The 21167-nt window shown below is 45.7% G+C and overlaps 1 protein-coding gene across 4 annotated transcripts in view; it reads right to left on the bottom strand.

The window, feature by feature from the left end:
- The window catches only part of LOC138261518 (LITAF domain-containing protein-like), a 430146-nt gene that overhangs the window by 80025 nt on the left and 328954 nt on the right, over positions 1–21167 (bottom strand). For all 4 annotated transcript variants that reach the window (XM_069210525.1, XM_069210528.1, XM_069210527.1 and 1 more), the window contains one exon: positions 4425–4590. In XM_069210525.1, coding sequence (XP_069066626.1) covers positions 4425–4590 — 166 coding nt within the window. The remainder of the gene's footprint in view (positions 1–4424; positions 4591–21167) is intronic.

Here is a 21167-nt window from a genome sequence, read left to right as displayed (position 1 = left end):
CCCAGTATGCCAATTGTAGGATGAAATGTTACCAATAACCAAATTTAAAGGAGAGAGCATAATCACTGGGGTCCTGGTTAGCAGGATCCCAGTGAATACAGTCAAACACACTGACAAACAGGCCAAAAAATGGGGGAAACCTAGCTAGAAAGAGGGTACTTTCCTACAGGCAGGCACGCACTTTTTATGAGAACACACAAATTCTGCTGAATCAAAACATGAACTCTTGGCTCCCAGTATGTGGGCGGAGCCAAAACCCTTCTACTGGTGAGTCTCGCATAACTGTGAGGTGACAGCTGTGCTGTCAATATGATCCATAAAATGTGCTTTGACACTGCCAGTATTGAGCACATCGTATTGCTTTTTTATGCTTCATAGCAGCCACGCTGCTGTACAACATGGCAAAAACAAATTGACAAAGTCAATAGATTTCTCATATGCAGGACTTATTGGCTTTGCCAATGCTTATTTAATGGACTGTACCAAATTTGGAATGCTGCACACGGCATTCCTGGGCTTCCCATGTTCTGTGGAGCTGTGTCTTTCCCCCTCCTCTTTATCAGTACCAGAAACCCCAAAGTAAGACCACCGACAGCAGAGAGGGGAATGATTTGGCTCAATTGATCGTGGATGGTATGTTTCCCTGCTGTCAGGATCTCTGCATCTGAGTGACAGCGCAAAAATGACACTGAGCAGCCTGTTCTGCTTGACATCTGGCTGCAGGAAATAAAATACACACAGGCGAAATAAAACAGTTTGCACACCCGTTAGAAGGCTGGCCTGGCTTGTAGTAGGTACCTAAGGTATTTACACCTTACACCTTATACCAGGTCCAGTTATACCTTATTAATGAAATGTAGGCAGTGCTATAGCAGCTTAGGCTGTCTAGAGGTTGCTGTATCAGAGCAGTTTAGGCTGAACTAGGAGACATGCAAAGCTCCTGCAATACCACTATAGTTACACAGTACTTATACACAATAAAAGACAATATTCAGTGTTACCAAAAATAAAGGTACTTTATTTTAGTGACACAAGGCCAAAAATATCTTAGAGGTAATACTTCTTCTGGAGGTAAGTATTCTACACAATACATACACTAGTAACCAAAATCAGGTAAGTAAACAGTCATAGAACAGTTCAAACAGTGGAAAATACAATAGAGTGTAATGGGTCTAGGGGCAACACAAACCATACACTAAAATAGTGGAATGCGCATGTCGAATTCCCCCTAGGAAGGTGTAGTGTGTAGTGGGGTGCTGGGAGTGTAAGAAAACACCAAAGGTAAGCAAAGCACCCGACCCCAGAGCACAGGAAAGCACGAGTATAGTACAGAAAATTTCCTACAAGCCGTCATGAGAGATTTTGCAAGAACCAAGCAAGACTTCAAGCAACAAACAATGGATTCCTGGACCTGAAGATCTGTGGAGAGATGAGACTAAGTCCAGAAGTCGAAGAAGAGTCCAGAAAGGACACAGGAGCCCCTGCCAACCTAGAAGAAGGTGCAAAAGTGGATTCTACGGTCAGAAGAAAAGTACAGAAGAGCACCAAAAAAGATGGCTGCGGGTTCCTGTTTGTTGCAAGTGATGTCCCACGTCGAGTTGCTGGATGCAGGCTGTTTACGTCGCTGGATTCCGCCAACAAGCCATGGTTCAAGCAAGCAAGTGGTTTGAGTCAAAAAGGAGCTGCCTGGACCCAGGAGGGACCTGGGGGTCTCAACTCAGAATGAGTAGACAGAGGGGGCTCTCAGCACTTTAGAGAGCCCTCAGAAGACAGGCAGCACCTATGGGAGTCCCGGAACACGGGGACAAAGAAGATGCAAAGTGCGGTCATTGCAGCACTACACTGGAAGCTCTCACGCCGCTGGAGAACGACTCAGGGAGCTGTGCGTCGCAGGATGGAGTGCTGGGGACCTGGGCTACGCTGTGCACGAAGGATTCCTGGAAGAAGTGCACAGAAGCCCAATGAGATGCAAAAGACGCGGTGCACTGGGTACTGTCGCAGCACGCAGAGGCAAGCTCTTACCTCCACCAAATTTGGACAGCTGGACCCTTGGACAGCCTGGGTCACTTCGGTCCACACTTGTGTTCCAGGGAGCACACTCATCATCAGGAGAGGAGTCCTAGAGTAACGGTTGTTGTCGCAGAAGGGTGCCAGCAGAAGCAGAAAAATGACTCGGTCACTCCACTGGAGGTTACTTGGGTTCTTCTGTTGCAGGGTGAAGACAGGCAGACCTCAGAGCGTGCACACCTTGGAGACTGTTGCAAAATCTGTCAGGAGCTGAAGTTGCAGGTCACAGGAGTTGTCCTGGATACTTTGTTGCAGTTACAGCGGTTCATGGAGCAGTCTGTGGTTGATCTGACGGTCAGAAGCTAAAGCAGAGGATGCAGAGGAGTCCTGGAGGAGAGACCCTAAATAGCCCTGAGAGGGGGATTGGCTACCTACCCAGGTATGCACCGATTAGGAGGGGGTCTCTGACCTCACCTGCTGGCACTGGCCACTCAGAGGTCTCCAGAGGGTCCCCACACCTTGGAATCCAAGGTGGCTAAGCCAGGGACTGTCTGGAGGAGCTCTGGGAACCACCCCTGGGGTGTGATGGACAGGGTAGTGGTCACTCCCCTTTCCTTTGTCCAGTTTCGTGCCAAAGCAGGGTCTGGGGGTCCCTGAAACGGGGTGGACTGGCTTATGCAAGGCAGGCGCCATCTGTGCCCTACAAAGCATTTCCAGAGGCTCTGGGGGGCTACCCCTCCCAAGCATGTAACTCCTATTTCCAAAGAGAGAGGGTGTAACACCCTCGACCCAAAGGAAATGCATTGTTCTACTTTCCTGGGATTGAGCTGTCAGTCCCCTCGAGGACACAAACCTGTCTGTGAGGTGGCAGCCGCTGGGGCTGCCGTGAAACCTAGGAGAGCTGGCTTGGCAGTACTGGGGGTCCATGGTGGAGCCCCCAGGGTGCATGGGATTGGCCCCCCAATACCAGATTTGGATTGGGGGGACAATTCCATGATCTTAGACACCTCACATGGCTATATTAGGAGTTACCATTGTGAAGCTACATATATTTATTGACATATGTGTAGTGCACAGGTATAATGGTATCCCCACACTCACAAAGTCTGTGGAATTGGCCCTGGATAACATGGGGGCACCTTTGCTAGTGCAAGGGTACCCTCACACCGTAACTTTGCATCTAGCCTTCAGTAAATGAAGGTTAGACATATAGGTGACTTATACGTTACCTTAGTGCAGGGAAAATGTCTGTGAAATATTGTGTGCACTATATCACTCAGGCTGCAGTGGCAGTCCTGTGAAAGAGTTTGTCTGAGCTCCTTATGGGTGGCAGAAGAAATGCTGCAGCCCATAAGGATCTCCTGGAACCCCAATGCCCTGGGTACCTAGGTACCATATACAAGGGGGGTCCAGTGTGCCAATCAGAATTGGAATATGGAGTCACTAAAGTGTAGTGACACATTTGGTAAGCAGAGAGAGCATAATCACTGGAGTCCTGGTTAGCAGAACTTCAGTGACACAGTTAAGCATACTGATAACACACATAGGCCACAAACTATGAGCCCTGGGGTCCTGGCTAGTAGGATCCCAGTGAGACAGGCGAAAACACACTGACAAACAGGCAGAAATTGGGGATAACATGCCAAAAAAGACAGTACTTTCCTACACACCCCTAATTACAAGAAGCAAGAGAATAATTTGAGACATGACAAAACTACAGTATATTTCATGCACAGAGACTCTTGAAAGCATGTGAATAGACCTCGGGTAGATTTATTAACAAGTAACGCAACACAACGTAGCAGGACACCTTGCTGCACTGTATGACAGGTAGAGGGAAGGAATGTGCCATATGTGCTAAGATATGGCACATTCCTGCTCTCTCTCACTGCACTGGCGCACCTCCAGCTGCAAGTGCCAATGCAGGCACCCGTGCACTGTGGTGCAAGGGTGCCTGTGCTACAGCCAGGATTGTTTTTGTACAGGAGGGGGCACATATTTCTCCTCGTTACACCTCCCCTGACAAGGCATACCATTTTGACACATTCCCATGTTTGCTAGTGTTTGTAAATCTAAGAATGCGTCAAACACCAGAGGTGGATGCAAGGTAACACTCACACTTCACCCATGGAACCCCTTCACGGGGGAAAGTAACGCAGGGCAGCGACTTGTGCTGTCTGCTTCACTCCAGATTTACTCTTGATAAATGTTGCCCTTGGCTTCAAGAAACTGGCAATCTTCTGGAATCCATTAACTATGAAAGGAGAGAACGGCTACTTTCCTGCAGACCAGTCAGTTGCCTTAATATTGCACTGGCCATGATACAAATTACCCGAGTCAGTCACAACACAATGGAAAACACAATCTGCACAATGTTCATCATTCAGAACACATTTTTCACCAAAGTAGAGGCTTACCCAAACAAACATAGGATGCCAAATATCAGCCATGCTAGAAGTCCTGCTGAGTAGACCACACGTGTGGTGATATTCTGGCGACAGGAAGGACAAATGGTAATCGCTGGTGTGTCCGTCATTTGGGTTCCCATAACTACGGTTGCTTGCACTGGTGGCGCAATGATCACTGGTTAGGAACAAGAAAAAAATATTACTATTAGTTTGTTCCATCTGTTATTGCAACACTTTCACTCGTATACAAGTCTGGCTGTTCGGTGACATCTTGTACAAATAGCAAATAAACGTTAGTACGTATTACCCGTTCATCTCACTCTGAAAAGGGTCCTGTCGAGAATTAGCTGGCAGGATAGCTCAGCGTGTTGGACGCTTTCTGTTGAGCTACGCAGTGAGCTACAGGTCACGAGTAGGAATTCCCAGCTAGACTGGAAAACTCTGCCCTTCGGAGGTCAGGAATTTGAATACCAATAAGGTGGGTAAACGCAAAACCTGATATTTATTGCACTTAGAAATGGCAGAAGTTTAGGATGAAGTGATTTGTAAAAAAATAGTTAATATTAACATTAGTAGTATTCTTATGAGTGAGAGTAACGCTCCAGATTGTGTTCATCATGAATAAGGCCTTTGTAACCTTTTAAAGAATATGTAGATGATGTATAATTTACATATTCTCTATGTTGCTAAACCACAACTCTCTGTAAAGTTTAGATTACTTACCGGTAATCTTCATTACTCTGATTCTGCATTCTTCGTCCCAGTTCTTATAAAGGGCAGAGCGGAGGCACTGCCTCCCGATGACCACCCTTTCAAAAGCCCATCTAGCTAGACCTACCCCTCCTTTACTATGTAAAGTGAAATGGTATCCCTAGAACCTCCTGGTATTTTAAATCTCCCAAAACCCACAAATAGGACTCTGGGGGTGATTCTGACTGAGGCGGGTGGAGGTAGCCGCCTGCCTCGCGGGAACCGCTATATGGCCGCTCCGCGGTCGAAAGACCGCGGAGGCCATTCAGGCTTTCCCGCTGGGCTGGCGGGCGACCGCCAGAAGGCCGCCCGCCAGCCCAGCGGGAAACCCCTCCCGACGAGGAAGCCGGCTCCAAATGGAGCCGGCGGAGTGGGTATGTGCGACGGGTGCAGTGGCACCCGTCGCGTATTTCAGTGTCTGCATAGCAGACACTGAAATACAAAGTGGGGCCCTCTTATGGGGGCCCCTGCAGTGCCCATGCCATTGGAACAGGATGGCGGTAGGGGGTGTCAGAATCCCGCCGCCATGGAGGATTCACAAGGGCAGCGGAAAACCGGCGGGAGACCGCCGGTTTTCCGCATCTGACCGCGACCGAACCGCCGCGGTCAGAATGCCCTGCGGGGCACCGCCGACCCTGGCCCCGGCGGTGAGAGTGGGATGAGGAATCCAGAATTGGAGTAGTGCAGATTACTGGTAAGTAATCTGAACATTACCTCCTCATCCACCATTCTTCATCCCAGTCCTAAGTAAGTACTGGCAAGCCCAAGCATAAAACATTTTTTTGCACCTGATCACAAATATACATAATCCAATAGGAGACATGTATAAAAAAATAAGTTATTCATAATCATGCCAATGAAGCAATAACTAAAAATGCAGTGCCCCACTTTGAGTCAGATTGAACATATATTAATTAACAAATTTTGTCCCAATTGTAGCAACATGAATTTCCAAAAAATACAGATGTTAGCCCATTTTGTAGCTGAGACTGTCATTCCTCCTGTGGACCGAGTCAGTACCGAACACAGAAGGGAATGGCTGGACTTGTAATATGCAAACATAATTGTTTCCTTAATTTATGCATTCAACGCAGATAATTAAGGCTTACAATCTCTTTTTGCAACAGCATATTTAACAAAAGGAATGCCACTCTGTTAATATATATCTATACTGTTTTCCCTCTATCAGATGAAAATCCTGGTGGTTAACCAGGTTTAAAAATATACAATCATATCTCGATTTTAATAAGTAAAAAAACGAGATTACTGTACTGTACCAAGAAGAAGAATCTATATGATAATTACCAGAACCAGGTTCAGAAGCGGCGATATTGCCTTCTCAGCAAAAAAAGGACTTCAGGGAAATTTGTACAATTTTCGCTTCTACCTCTGGATTCCAGAAAATAACTGAGGAATCAGAGGAGTGGTGAAAAGCACATTCAATCTAACAATGGACTACTGACTTTTAAGAGCTTTCATACTTAATGCTAGCGGATCCTGTAAATAAGAAATTAAAAAAGTTGCACAATATGCAAATTCACATAACATTCGACTGTCGGTTGTCCACTTCGTTTGCATACCTCTTGAAAAACAACTGTTTTAATAATCGGTACTCTTGTAAGATAGAAACTCCGCTCGAAAGAATAAGTTATACCAAATTTACACAGAATATAAATTGTTGTGAGAGATTTCAAGTCTTTTCTCTACCTTCAACAACATTTCTTAAACCAGACTTTTCAGATAATACATCCTGAATCCTGGCGGTTGATTCAGGTAAGACATTAATTACCACAAAGTTTTCTGTTCCTATCAACATAGCTGATCTTGGAAAGTCTTCTGCAAAGAAGTGTAAAAACTCCCCATATTTTCAGTCTTTTATTGGAAGTGTGATTTCTCCTGAGAAAATCACTGTCATCATGACAAGTCTTTCACATCTATTGATAGAACAATTAGTGATGAAGAGCACAGAGGACTACTCCTTTCCAAAATCCCTGGATTCAAACAGCATTGAAGTTACTGCCTTAGAACGTCAGACCTTAGAACATTAGAAACAAGAATCAGTACTCAAATTCAAATTCAAATCAATCTTTATTTGGATTTTACTCCACGAAAGATAAAACAATCTCTTTAAAATGGTAAAAATATATAGTAAGATACTTCGAGAAAACATTACTGATAAATAAATAAATAAATAAAAAAAACCTTGCTACTACAAATTGAGGAATTATACATTCTCATACCGGAGATTTTCTAAGTATGACAGCTTTTTCCTTAGTTCTATGGCATTTAGGATACATTTTATCACTGCATCACATTTCTCATTGGTATCCAGTTTACATAAGTAGTTAAAAGCTTCTCTACAATAAAATAATTTGTTAATAATAAATAAAGGTTTTAAAAATTGCTTCCTAATATCGTGATAAAATTTGCAAGATATAATAAAGTGCATTGTGGATTGTGCAAATCGTCCCACACAGGGGCACTTCGGTAGGCTTTTACTCCAAATCCCCACCTTTGGGAAAGCTACCAAAAAGTGGAACATTCTAAAGCGCATTCGAGTCAAATAAAATCTATCTTGAATGTTTGCTACTTTCAGCAAATAATTTGGCATTACCTCGTTATTTTCAGTCATATAAAGTGCTACTGTTGACTTCCTATATTCTATATTTTCTCTATCACTAATCCTCCATGCCATAAGTTGATTTTTCAATTCTGTCTTGCTAAATTGGAGGATAATACCTGGATTGTCCAAATTTGGAACTAGATTTATACCTTTCAACAAATCTTTTAAATGCACGAACCATGGAATTCTATCACAATATTCTAGTGTAAGGCAATCTTTAATAATCTTTTGGGTAAAATGCGTCCCTTCTTTAGACCAAATACCATGCCAGGCCAACAACGCATTGGTGTATTTTAGATCTTCCACATAAGGGCAACCCAACTCCTTGTGTACCATAAATGTGGAGGTAGTATTTGGCACTGCAAGTAGTCTGCAAAAACATTTATTCTCTAGCACTCGTAATGAACGGATCTCGGGCATCGAACCCCAAAGGGCAGAACCATACTTAATGCTGTTAATTGATTTACTTTTGTAGATTTGAAACATTTCCCTAAGGGGTTTATTGCCAATTTGTTTTGAAAATCTAAAAACAGCCTCAGTTGTCCTAACATACTTCATCTTGATAATTTCTAGATGTTGTTTGCAATGACCCGTATTGGAAAACTGTATACCCAGATATGTAAATCCATTCACCTCTTCACATTTATAGCCTTTGATAAAAAAAAGCTTTCTTCCTGACCTTTTTCCTGTCCACAAGTCATTACAACAGTTTTGCTCATATTCAACAACATATCTCATTCCTCCACAAATTCCACAAAGCCCTCGATTAACCGCTGCAACCCATTTACAGTTCGTGACAGCAGTACAGCGTCATCTGCATATAAAAGGACTGAGATAGAGCATTCTCCTATTTTAGGGGTATCGATTTCCATATGTTTTTTAAATGGGCATCTACTCCATTTATATAAAGGGAGAATAGAAGAGGTGCCAAAACACAGCCTTGACGTATTCCTCTCCATATCCTACAACCTGGGGTACACTCACCATTTCTTCCGTATCTCACCCGCGCTGTTAGATGATTATATAATTGCGCCAAGAAACGTATTATATCTAAGGGTGCGCCCATATCTGTTAAAACTATCCACAGCTTAGCATGGTTCACCAAATCAAAAGCACTGCTAAGATTGGCAAAACAAAGGAACATATGACTCTTCCTTGCTATTGTATATTTGCTTATTATTAAATTAAGGTTTATACATTGTTCCAGAGTACCAACCCCAGGCCTGAATCCCAATTGAGCCTCTGTGAGTATATGGTTATTGGTTGCCCATAATTCTAATCTTTCTAGGAGTACTCTTTCCAGCAATTTGACAGAGGTATCTAAGAGTGAGATTGGCCGATAGCATTTGGGGTCACCTCTATCTCCCTTTTTGAAAATAGGAACAATTATGCTTTCATTCAAAGATGTTAAATTATATCCCTTTTTCACACTCAAAAAGACTTGGGTCAAAATAGGGCACCATAGATCGATATATGTCAAATAGGTGTCTACTGGCACCCTGTCAGGGCCTGGTGCCTTCCCTTTCAAGCATCTTCCCATAGCAGATTTCACTTCCCCTATACTAACTGGTTTAAAAAAGGGTGGCTTTATCTCAATTATCCCACTATTCAATGTGTGAGTAGTCAGATTATCTGGGTTAAAAATTGAGCCAAAATGTGAAAGCCATTCTGATGACGGAACGTGTACTTGGGGTACATCATTATTTTTTAGGAATGGTTGATTAATTGTTTTCCAGAATAGAGTACTATCTTTTAATGTCGTTGCTTGCTCAAGATTAGCCCATGCCCTAGCTCTCAATTGTGCCTTCCTCGTCATTAGTGCATGTTTGTAGTTAGAGCGTTTAATAATTACCTCTTCCCTATTTCTTGGTCGAGCCTGCAGGACTTGTTTTAATTCCTGGCTTGCTAATGAACAATTGTGATCAAACCACCCCACTTTTTCACTCTTTTTGTTCCCCAATGTTCTCACTAGGCTTCCTGCCATGGCATTTCTAAGCGGGTTAAAAGGATCCTAAGATCTCATATGGGCTTTGGTTATATTCTGTACATGTGAGAATTTCTTTACAGTGTTGTGTCACAACTTTTTTCATCCCATCTATTTCATTTACCCCAGTCCATTTAATTGCAATACAATTTTCCCTTCTTATTCCTATATGCATTGCCAATCGTTCACCTATATTAAAGGGTTTAGCCAATCTCATAGTTAATAACAAGGGATGATGATCACTATATATGGTTGGCTCAATCTTCAGGGATTCAACCATATCCATATTACTCTTAGACATTAATATATGGTCAATTAATGAGAAATGTCCTCTTCCTAGAAACGATGGAAGCTTCATTCCTTTAAGCCTGTCTTGTTCCATCAGTTCTAAATCATATCTAAATAATATCTCATTCAGTGCAATTCCGTAATTGTTATGCAAAAAGTGTGATTGTGCGCTCCCCCCATCGTCAACAAATCCACATGTCTTTCCTATAGTATTCTGGCATGTCCCAATATTGAAATCTCCAACCCATATTATTGTATAGCTTGAAGTTATATCGTTAACAAAAGTTTGTAAATCTTCCTGAAGAGTCGATGCCACTACTCTATTGGTGCCATCAAATTTATTATTGTAGTAGTTTATTAAAACAATCCCTAAAATTCCATCTATCCGAAAATATAAAAACTGATAGTAAGGGGAATCAAGGGAGGATTTCACCAATATATAAGGTACCAATGTTGAGATCAGTATTGCTAATCCTCCCTTTGCCCTACCGCTAGGTGAGGCAGTAGCTGGGGTGGAGAATATGGCATATCCTTCAATAAAAAAGGATCCTGTGTGCCATGTCTCTTGTAGGCAGATTATATGTGATGAGTTTATTATGGTCTGCCATTCCTTCTCAAGCACTTCCGTTTTTACTCCGGCTATATTCCACGACATGAGTATAATTAAGTCTCCTGCTAGGGACCTCCTTACAGCCTGAAGATTTTGGAATGGGGGCTACAGTAGTAGGTTGTATTTTGTCAGGTAGCAAGATCTCTTTTCTACTCATGTCCTCCTGCTGTCAGTCCAAATCCTCCATGTTACTCAGGGGAGCGAATCGATTGGAACACTCTGGTTTGTTATACCTCTCCAAATTAATGGGTGTTTTCCCTGTGGCCCCCGTGTCTCTTGTGCCTGAGGTATTCAACATTCTGTAAACATATCCTAAAGGAAAGGCCAAAATCTCTTTTCTCAGATTTTTTACAAGTTCGATGTCTTATATCCAAGTCTGCTAGTAGTTGACCCACAAAGCGAGGATTACGAAAATTAACCACAATACAATCTCCCTCTTCTTCCTCCAAATATCCCACCCAGTCAACTCTTCTTGCATATAAGATTTCACAAAATAGTATATCTGGTGTACATATATTCCCTGCCATCCAGTGTACTACTTTGTTACTTAAATCTGCCCAGGTCTCAACGATGTTTGGTCCCAATTTGGGAACATTTTTAAGAATGATTGTATATGGTGTAGCATCTGGCGGTAATTGTAATACCTCTTTCACAGGTCTATTTCTAATCAAGGACTGGCATCTATGATTTCTATCCAATTGCTCCATATGATTGATCATGGGTTCCTTAGACAAGGAAATTTCTTTCTGTATGGGGTGCCAATATTGTATACTTCTGTTGTTAGAATCAGATTTCGCTGTCATTGCACTATACAGCCGCTTGGCTCCTCTTTTGATATAGTGTCACAACCATTGGACAAAATTTTCGCTTTAGTCATTGAATTAACACTTACTTCTATCTTAGTTATACGTTCTTTTATCTCCTTGAATTCTGGCAATACTTTTGACTCTATCTGGTCTAGCTTGCCATGCAGTTTCTTGAAAAGGGTTTCCATACGTTTTTGTAAGGGACCATCGTTGTCTGGTGATAGTGTTACTGCATGACCCCCATGCATTTCAGTTATTATTTTGCTACCCTTAGAAAACTGTGAAGATGGTAGCATAAATTTAGATTTAGTAGTCTGACTACTTCTTTTTTTCTTTGGTGGTGAAGGAATTTCGTCATCTGTACTGTTCAAGGAATCGATTTCTTCCATTATATCTGTAGGTAATAAAGGGTCTAAGGAAAGTCTAGGATCCACCCCAGTACATTTTTCTTTTGGGGATTTTAGTTCAGAGATTAAACCTACAGCCTCAGTGCTCACTTCAGTGATAGCCTCATGTAAGACATTTTTTGTTGCCACTAAACGTGCTTCAGCATTAATAATTTCTTCATTAATTTTCCCCATTGCATCTGTGAGATAATTAGTGATCGTATTAGCACTTCTCTGTTTTTTTTTTATTAATACCGTTCCCTATTTGGTTTTGCTTTCTTTTCCCCATTATATATATTATGTATATGGGGTTACTATGTTGAACACTCTTATTTAGTCACGACAAAATATATGCAAATCACTAAACCAGATATCAACAGAATGAGTCCAGCCCAACCTCCTCCGGGCTCTGGCAGGCAGGAGGTGGGAGCGCAAAAGGAGTTATTAGAGGGCTCCTGCCCCTGTCCACAGAGCCAGCACCAGCTACAAGTGCAAAGCGAGAGTGCAAGGAAAAGGGTTATTAGAGGGCTCCTGCCCCTGTCTATAGAGCCGGCACCAGCTGCAGCTCAAAGTCTTTAAGCGTCTCCTCGTGGCCTTTTAACACACTGGGTAATGTGATCCATACGAGGGTCAGTCTGGAAAAGAACACGTCCCTACCATATGTAGGTGCCCAAAACCAGTAATTGGCAAAAAATAAAGATGTCAGGGGGGTGGCAAAGCCCAGCCTCTGTCAGGCGCTGACGGGCCCGCGCACGTCCCGCGGGGCGGAAGCACGAGTTTGTTTTTTAAGGGCTCCTGCCCGCGATATTGCAGCCACCGCCTCCTCCCGTAGAACGCGCTTCCCGCAGGGCGGGAGCGCAAGTTTGTTTTTAAAGGGCTCCTGCCCTCGATATTGCAGCCGCCGCCTCCTCCCGTAGAACTCGCTTCCCGCAGGGCGGGAGCGCGAGTTTGTTTTCAAAGGGCTTCTACCCTCGATATTGCAGCCGCCGCCTCCTCCCATAGAACGCGCTTCTCAGTACTCCAAAGTAAGCAATACAGCTTTAGTTCTGCATAATATACTAAATCAGTGAAATCATACCCATTCTTACCGATGGTATCACAACAGGCCCTGAAGAGAGGCAAAATAACAATAGGGAGGATACCTACCATATCCCGAAGAACCCAAAGACAGCTCATGGATTTTTCAGTAATCTAGACTCTGCCTGGCTGTCAGCTTCCTCTCTCTTGGGAGACATTCCATCTTTCTCCCTGCTTGGACCTAAGGGTTAATATACCTCACATTCCATTTGGGTTGCTGAGGAGATGCCTGATATTCTATCAGAACACAGTTCTTTTGTATCATTTCTTATTAACTGATATTATGATAAAGATCTCATTAAGGATCATACATATATGAGGGAAACCAAACAACCTCTTCAAGAACACAAATCACTGGTGCCCACAAATTATGGACATCCCGGTATGTCCTGAGTCTGAACAGAAAATCTCAAAAATTGCCAGAGCAGCCTCAGGAACTTCTGACACTCCCTAATAGACAGGGAGATGTAGGTACTCGGTTCCCCAAACGTAGTAATTACTTGCTGTAACTGCTCAATCTTGCTGTTTTTGAAAACTGTGTAATTTTAATTGACCTAGGCATTTTTGAGGATTGTGATAGGGGTAGGACTTTTGTTTTCTTTGTTGGTATGTCTGGTCCACAGCAACTTTCCTCCTGATTGTGATGAGGGGGTGTCAACATTAATCTGCGTTTCCAGCCTGCCCAATTGTGGACCACCATCCGTGCAGTCAGCGGGCTAGTTGTTGTTCTGTGAGCTATACGGCACCTACTTAAGGCGCATGACAGCGAGGACACCCAGTGGTCCCCGTTTCCCGGCTCCCTGCAAGTAGAATTATTTGCTTTAAATGCTCAATCTCACAACTTTTTAAAACTGTGTCATTTTAACTGACCTCAACATTTTTGGGGATTGTGTGGGGATAGGACTTTTGTTTTCTTTGATGATGTGTCTGGCCCCCTACGGTCCACTGCAGCTTTCCTGCTGATTGTGCAGAGATGGTGTCAACATTAATCTGCATTTCCAGCCTGCCCAATTGCAGACCGCCATCTTTGCAGACAGAAAACTAGTTGTTGGTCTGCAAGCTATACACCACCTACTTAAGGTACATATAAGCGATGATGCGCAGCAGTACCTGGTTCCTAGCTACACGCACATAGTATTTATTTGCTATAAATGCAGAATCTTGCTACTTTTTATTTTGTGTAATTTTAACTGACCATGGCATTTTTGTGTATTGTGTTGGGTGCGGGTCTTATGTTTTCTTTGTTAGTGTGTTTGACACCCTCCGGTCCACTGAAGCTTTCCTGGTGATTGTGCGGAGAGGGTGTAAACATAAACTGCAATACAGCACTGCTTGATTGCGGACCGCCATCTTTGCAGTCAGAAGTCTAGTTGTTGGGCTGCAAGCTATATGGCATCTACTTAAGGCACATGACAGTGAGGACACACAGAGGTCCACAGTTCCCAGCTGTTAGAAATGGGGTCTTTGGTTGGCAGTCAGGTTACCCCCTGTCCAAGCAAGGACCCTCACTCTAGTCAGGGTAAGTCACACACAATCCAAATTATCCTGTGCCCACCCTCTGGTAGCTTGGCACTGAGCAGTCAGGCTTAACTTAGAAGGCAATGTGTAAAGTATTTGTGCAATAAATCATACAATAACACAATATAGCACCATAAAAATACACCACACAGTGTTTAGAAAAATATATAATATTTATCTGGATATTTGCACATCAAAACGATAAAAGATGCAATAAGAAATTGCAGAGATATCACTGAAAAGTGATATGAAGTGTCTTAAGTCTTTAAAAAGCCAACAAAGTCTCTTTCAAGCACTAAGTACCTGGTTTGGAGTGAAAAATTTCCGCAAAGGGGCGCAGAGGAGGAGATGCGAGGAATATGGTGTGTGCGTCGGTTTTGCCCCTTCACACACGGACTTGTGTTGTTATTTTTCAAGCGGGGAAGACGTTGTGACGATTTCCGGCGTGCGGACAGTCTCCTCTGTGGGTTGTGGGGTTTTCAGACGCCCCGGGGTCTGTGCGCGGAATCCTGGGCTTGTTGTCCGGCTGCGCGTCGTTCCGGTGGGCTGTGCCTGGAATTTTCTCCCTCACGCCACGCGCCGTGTCGATCTCCTCTCTGGAAGTCGGGTGGCGTTGTCCAGGCAGGCCGTACGTCGAAGTTCCGGTCGCACCGCAGGCGTCGCATCGATCTTTTCCTTGTGGGGGTCGAGCGCCGTCTTTCCGGGTCGGCGTGCAGTGAATTTTTCACTGCGGAGTAAGCTGTGCATCGAATCTTTCGCCGCACAAGGAGTCCAGTTGAAAGATAGAAGTCTTTTTGGTCCTGAGACTTCAGGGAACAGGAGGCATGCTCTATCCAGGCCCTTGGAGAGCACTTCTGCAGCAAGGCAAGAATTCAGCAAGGCAGCAGGGCAACAGCAAGGCAGCAGTCCTTTGTAGAAAGCAGTCAGGTGAGTCCTTTAGGCAGCCAGGCAGTTCTTCTTGGCAGGATGCAGATTCTGGTTCAGGTTTCTTCTCCAGCAAGTGTCTGAGGTGGTAGGGCAGAGGCCCTGTTTTATTCCCAAATGTGCCTTTGAAGTGGGGGAGACTTCAAAGAGTGGCTTACAAGTGCACCAGGTCCCCTTTCAGTTCAATCCTGTCTGCCAGGGTCCCAGTAGGGGGTGTGGCAGTCCTTTGTGTGAGAGCAGGCCCTCCACCCTCCCAACCCAGGAAGACCCATTCAAAATGCAGATGTATGCAAGTGAGGTTGAGTACCATGTGTTTGGCGTGTGTCTGAGTGAATGCACAAGGAGCTGTCAACTAAACCCAGCCAGACGTGGATTGTAAGGCACAGAAAGATTTAAGTGCAAGAAAAGGCTCTCTTTCTAAAAGTGGCATTTCTAGAATAGTAATATTATATCCAACTTCACCAGTCAGCAGGATTTTGTACTACCATTCTGGCCATACTAAATATGACCTTCCTACTCCTTTCAGATCAGCAGCTACCACTTCAATAATGTATGAGGGCAGCCCCAATGTTAGCCTATGAAGGGAGCAGGCCTCACAGTAGTGTAAAAACAAATGTAGGAGTTTTACACTACCAGGACATGTAAACTACACAGGTACATGTCCTGCCTTTTACCCACAAAGCACCCTCCTCTAGGGGTTACCTAGGGCACACATTAGGGGTGACTTATAGGTAGAAAAAGGGGAGTTTTAGGCTTGGCAAGTACTTTTAAATGGCAAGTCGAAGTGACAGTGAAACTGCACACACAGGCCTCGCAATGGCAGGCCTGAGACAGGGTAAAGGCGCTACTAAAGTGGGTGGCACAACCAGTGCTGCAGGCCCACTAGTAGCATTTAATCTACAGGCCCTGGGCACCTATAGTGCACTCTACTAGAGACTTACAAGTAAATCAAATAGTCCAATGGGGTGTGATCCAAGGTTACCATGTTTAAAGGGAGAGAGCATATGCACTTTAGCACTGGTTAGCAGTGGTAAAGTGCGCAGAGTCTAAAAGCAAGCAAAAACAGTGTCCAAAAAGTGGAGGGAGGCAGGCAAAAAGTTAAGGGTGACCGCACTAAGGCTGTCAGGTCTAACATGCGTCCCCCCCAGCTGAAAGTGGGGAGAGCTACCCAACCACCTGGGAGCTCTCATCTCGAAGGCGGAAGTATCTGGAGAGACCATCAGCATTGGCGTGGTCAACCCCTGGGCGACGCTCCACCGTAAAGTCCATCTCCTGTAGGGAAATGGACCACCTCAAGAGTTTGGGATTTTCATCCCTCATCTGCATGAGCCATCTGAGGGGCCTGTGGTCTTTCTGAACCCAGAAGTGAGTCCCAAACAGGTATGGTCTCAGCTTCTTCAGTGCCCAGATCACAGCAAAAGCTTATCTTTCATTATCACTCCACCTCTGTTCCCATGGTAATAGTCTTCTGCTAATAAAGACTACTGGTTGGTCTAGGCCCTCCTCCTTTAGCTGTACTAAGACCGCCCCTATGCCATGCTCTGAAGCGTCTGTCTGCACAATAAATTTCTTGGAGTAGTCAGGGTCCTTGGGCACAGGGGCCGTGCACATGGCTTCCTTCAGGGAGTCAAAGGCTTTCTGACAAGCCTCTGTCCAATTCACCAACCTAGGTTGTTTCTTGGAAGTGAGTTCTGTCAAGGGTGACACAATGGTACCATAGCCCTTGACAAATCTGCGGTAATATCCAGTGAGGTTTAAAAAGGCTCTCACCTCAGTCTGTGTTCTAGGTCGTTGCCAGGCCTTGATAGTTTCAATCTTGGCCTGGAGTGGCTGCACCTTGCCACCACCTACTAGGTGTCCCAAGTACACCACGGAACCCTGCCCAATCTGGCACTTACTAGCCTTGATGGTCAGGCCAGCCTGTCGCAGAGCCTGAAGTTCCTCCTTGAGGTGAAGCAGGTGTTCCTCCCAGCTGGAACTGTAGCCAGCTATGTCGTCCAGGTAGGCTGCACAGTAGGCATCCTTGCCAGCTAGGACCCCGTTAACCAACCGTTGGAAGGTAGCGGGGGCATACCCAAATGGCATCACCCAGAACTGGTAATGGCCATCAGGTGTGGAAAATGCTGATCTCTCTTTAGCCCCCTCAGTCAGGGCGATCTGTCAGTACCCTGAAGTAAGATCAAACGTACTCAGGAACTTGGCAGCGCCCAGTCTGTCAACGAGCTCATCAGCTCGGGGGATGGGGTGAGCATCAGTCCGTGTGACTGAGTTGAGACCCCGGTAGTTCACACAGAACCTGAGTTCTGGCTTCACACCTGGGGCAGTAGCCTTAGGAACCAACATCACAGGGCTGGCCCAGGGTCTACTGGATTTCTCAAAAACCCCTAAAGCCAACATCTTGGAGACCCCCTCCTTGATGCTGGCATTCACCTTATCCGATAACCCGTAAATTTTGTTCTTCACAGGGGGACTGTCACCTGTGTCAATGTCATGAACACAGAGGTGGGTCAGTCCAGGAGTAAGGGAGAACAGGGGGGAGAACTGGTCCAACAGCTCATAGCAGTCTCCTCTCTGGTTTAGAGTCAGGGAGTCAGAGAGAATGACACCCTCCACTGACCCATCACCTTCTTGGGCAGAGAGGAGGTCGGGGAGAGGTCACTCTCCTCTTCCATGCCCTCATCGGTGACCATGAACACAGAGGTGGGTCAGTCCAGGAGTAAGGGAGAACAGGGGGGAGAACTGGTCCAACAGCTCATAGCAGTCTCCTCTCTGGTTTAGAGTCAGGGAGTCAGAGAGAATAACTCCCCCTACTGACCCATCACCTTCTTGGGCAGAGAGGAGGTTGGGGAGAGGTTCACTCTCCTCTTCCATGCACTCATCTGTGACCAGAAGCATGTTGACTTCAGACCTCTCAAAATGAGGTTTCAGTCGGTTGACATGGACCACCCTTAGGGAGTTCCTAGGGGATTGCAGGTCCACTAGGTAAGTGGCCTCCCCTTTCCGCTCCTTCACTTCAAATGGGCCAGACCAGCGGTCCTGGAGAGCTCTAGGCTCTACTGGCTCCATTACCCACACTTTGTCTCCAGGTTGAAACTCTACCAGGGTAGCCTTCTGGTCATACCAGCATTTCATTACCTCTTGACTGGCACCAAGGTTACTTTTGGCCTCTTTCCAGAAGCGGTTCATCTGGTTGCGGAGGGCCAGCATGTAGCTGACCACATCCTGAGGGGGTGCCTTTGGAGCTTTCTCCAACCCCCCCCCGGACAATGCTTAAGGGTCCCCTGACAGGGTACCCATAGAGGAACTCAAAGGGACTGAACCCTACCCCCTTCTGGGGTACCTCTCTGTAAACAAAGAGAAGGCATGGTAAGAGGACGTCCCACATATGCCTCAGGGCCTCAGGAGGCCAACGATCATGCCTTTCAGGGTCTTCTTGAATCTCTCCAAAAGACCATTAGATTGGGTGTGATAGGGTGTGGTGAACTTGTAGGTTACACCACACGCATCCCAGGTAGACTTCATGTATGAAGACATGAAGTTAGTGCCTCTGTCAGACACTATCTCCTTTGGGAATCCCACACGGGTAAATATCCCCATCTGAGTTCTGGTCACCACTGGTGCAGTTACGGTCCTCAGAGGGATTGCCTCTGGGTAACGGGTGGCATGGTCCACCAAAACCAGGATGAACCTGTTGCTTTGGGCAGTTTGGGGTCCAAAGGACCAACAATGTCTATGTCCACCCTTTCAAAGGGGGTGCCAATGACAGGAAGTGGAATCAGGGGGGCCTTAACCCTTTTTCCTGTTTCACCACTTGCCTGGCAGGTAGGACAGGATCTACAGAACATATCTGAGTTTGTCCTCATTCTGGGCCAATAAAAGTGGGTGACAAGCCTGGCAAAGGTCTTGTCTTGCCCCAAATGCCCTGCCAGGGGAATGTCGTGAGCCAGTCCCAGTAGGAAGGTTCGGTAACACTGGAGGACCACCAGCGCACGCACTGCCCTAATGGCCGGAACCTTAGGCTCACTGTAGAGGAGATCATTCTCCCAAAATATGTGGTGATCACCAGAAGCTTCACCTGCTGCCTGGGCTGAGGATGGCTGCCTCATGCCCTCTAGAGTGGGACATTCTTTCTGCACCTTGCAGAATTCCTCCCTGGTGGGCCCACCCCCAACTTGCCAGCCAGGAAGCTCAGGTAGGTCACCTAGGGCGGCAATGTCTTCTCCAGTTGGCTCGGGGACCTCCTCCTCAGGAACCCCGTTAACCACTGCAGGAATTTCTGGGGCCGGTTTCCAGCGCCCCTTGCGCCTCCTCTTGGCAGTTGTCTGGGCCATTGTTCCAGGCTCCAGACGCCCTTGACTTCCCTCTCGGTCAGCCATGGACCGTGTGGTCATGCAGACCCATTCAGGCAATCCTAACATTTCCAAGTGAGACCTTAGCTCTACCTCCTTCCAGGTAGTGTGCTCAAGGTCGTTGCCTAACAGACAATCTACAGGCATGGCAGGACTCACAGCTACTTTTAGAGTACCAGAGACCCCCCCCACTCAAAGGGAACCAGAGCTACCGGTAGGTGGCTCTCACGATTGTCGGCGACTATGACTTGGTGGAATGTATTTGGGATGACCTGCTCTGTTGACACCAGCTGACCCTTGACAGTAGTCATGCTGGCTCCTGTGTCACTCAGAGCCTCCACCCTTTGCCCATTGATGGTGACCCACTGTTTATACTTGGAAGTATTGGCAGGCATATGGGCTTTTGGCACCATCTCTGCCAAAAGGGACCCAAGGGACACTAAGGTTACCTCTGTCTGCTCCCCAAAACTGACTGGGACCATCTCCTCCCCGAGCGCTACGCTAGCCAACCCAGGTGTCTGCCCTCCTTTGGGGGGCTGCACCCCCTTGGGGCACTTGGAGTCACCCTCAGAGTGCCCATACTTGTTTCACTCTGCAAAGTGGGGAACATACCTCCCTGTCTTATGGTCAGTAAAACCTTTCTTTTGAGAATCAGACCGGGACTGGTTACCACTACTCCCTTGGGAACTATTTTGGGGGCCTTTTGAGAACTCGTTGTTTTTAAGTTTTTCTCCCCCCTCTTTCTTCTGATGGGAACCCTGACCACCTTTGTGGGTGTCCCCCCAGATACCTTTTTGGACACTCTGGTACTAGTCCAGAGGTCCGCCTCCTCAGCAAGCTTCTTGGGATCACTCAGCTTACTGTCTACTAGGTGCTGGCGCAACTCTGTAAAACAAATACTGAGCATATGCTCTCTCAGAATCAAATTATACAATCCTGTGTAATCATCTACTTTGCAGCCCCGCACCCATCCATTCAGTGCCTTACTGGAAAAGTCAAAGAAATCTACCCATGTTTGTGTGGATAGTTTGGTGCTGTCCCTAAACCACTGACGGTATTTCTCAGGGGTCAGTCCAAACTTGGCAAGTAAAATGGCTTTCTGACATGGGTATGTGTTTTGATCTGGTTTGTCCAATGTGAGAAGTGTGTCCCTCCCCAAAGGTGGCACATAACTCCACTAGCTGTACCCTATTGCCCTTCAGGAACCTCATGAGCCCTTAGTAAAACTTCATAAGCAGCTAACCATTTATCTATGTCATCTCCCACCACAAAACTGGGCACCACATTTTTGGGTATACGAACCTTCTTTTCTCCAGCAGGTCCTGTCTGTATGCTGCCACCATTACTGCTGGATTCAGACTATCTTGCCTTAAGATCAAGCTCCTTGAGACTCAGTTCATGAGCCAACAAAAGTTTCTTTTCAGCCAAGGCTCTCTC

This window comes from Pleurodeles waltl, chromosome 10 (assembly GCF_031143425.1).
Source record: "Pleurodeles waltl isolate 20211129_DDA chromosome 10, aPleWal1.hap1.20221129, whole genome shotgun sequence".
NCBI lineage: Eukaryota > Metazoa > Chordata > Amphibia > Caudata > Salamandridae > Pleurodeles > Pleurodeles waltl.
Note: the sequence above shows the minus strand (reverse complement) of the source record. Positions and strands in the feature narration are given on the sequence as shown.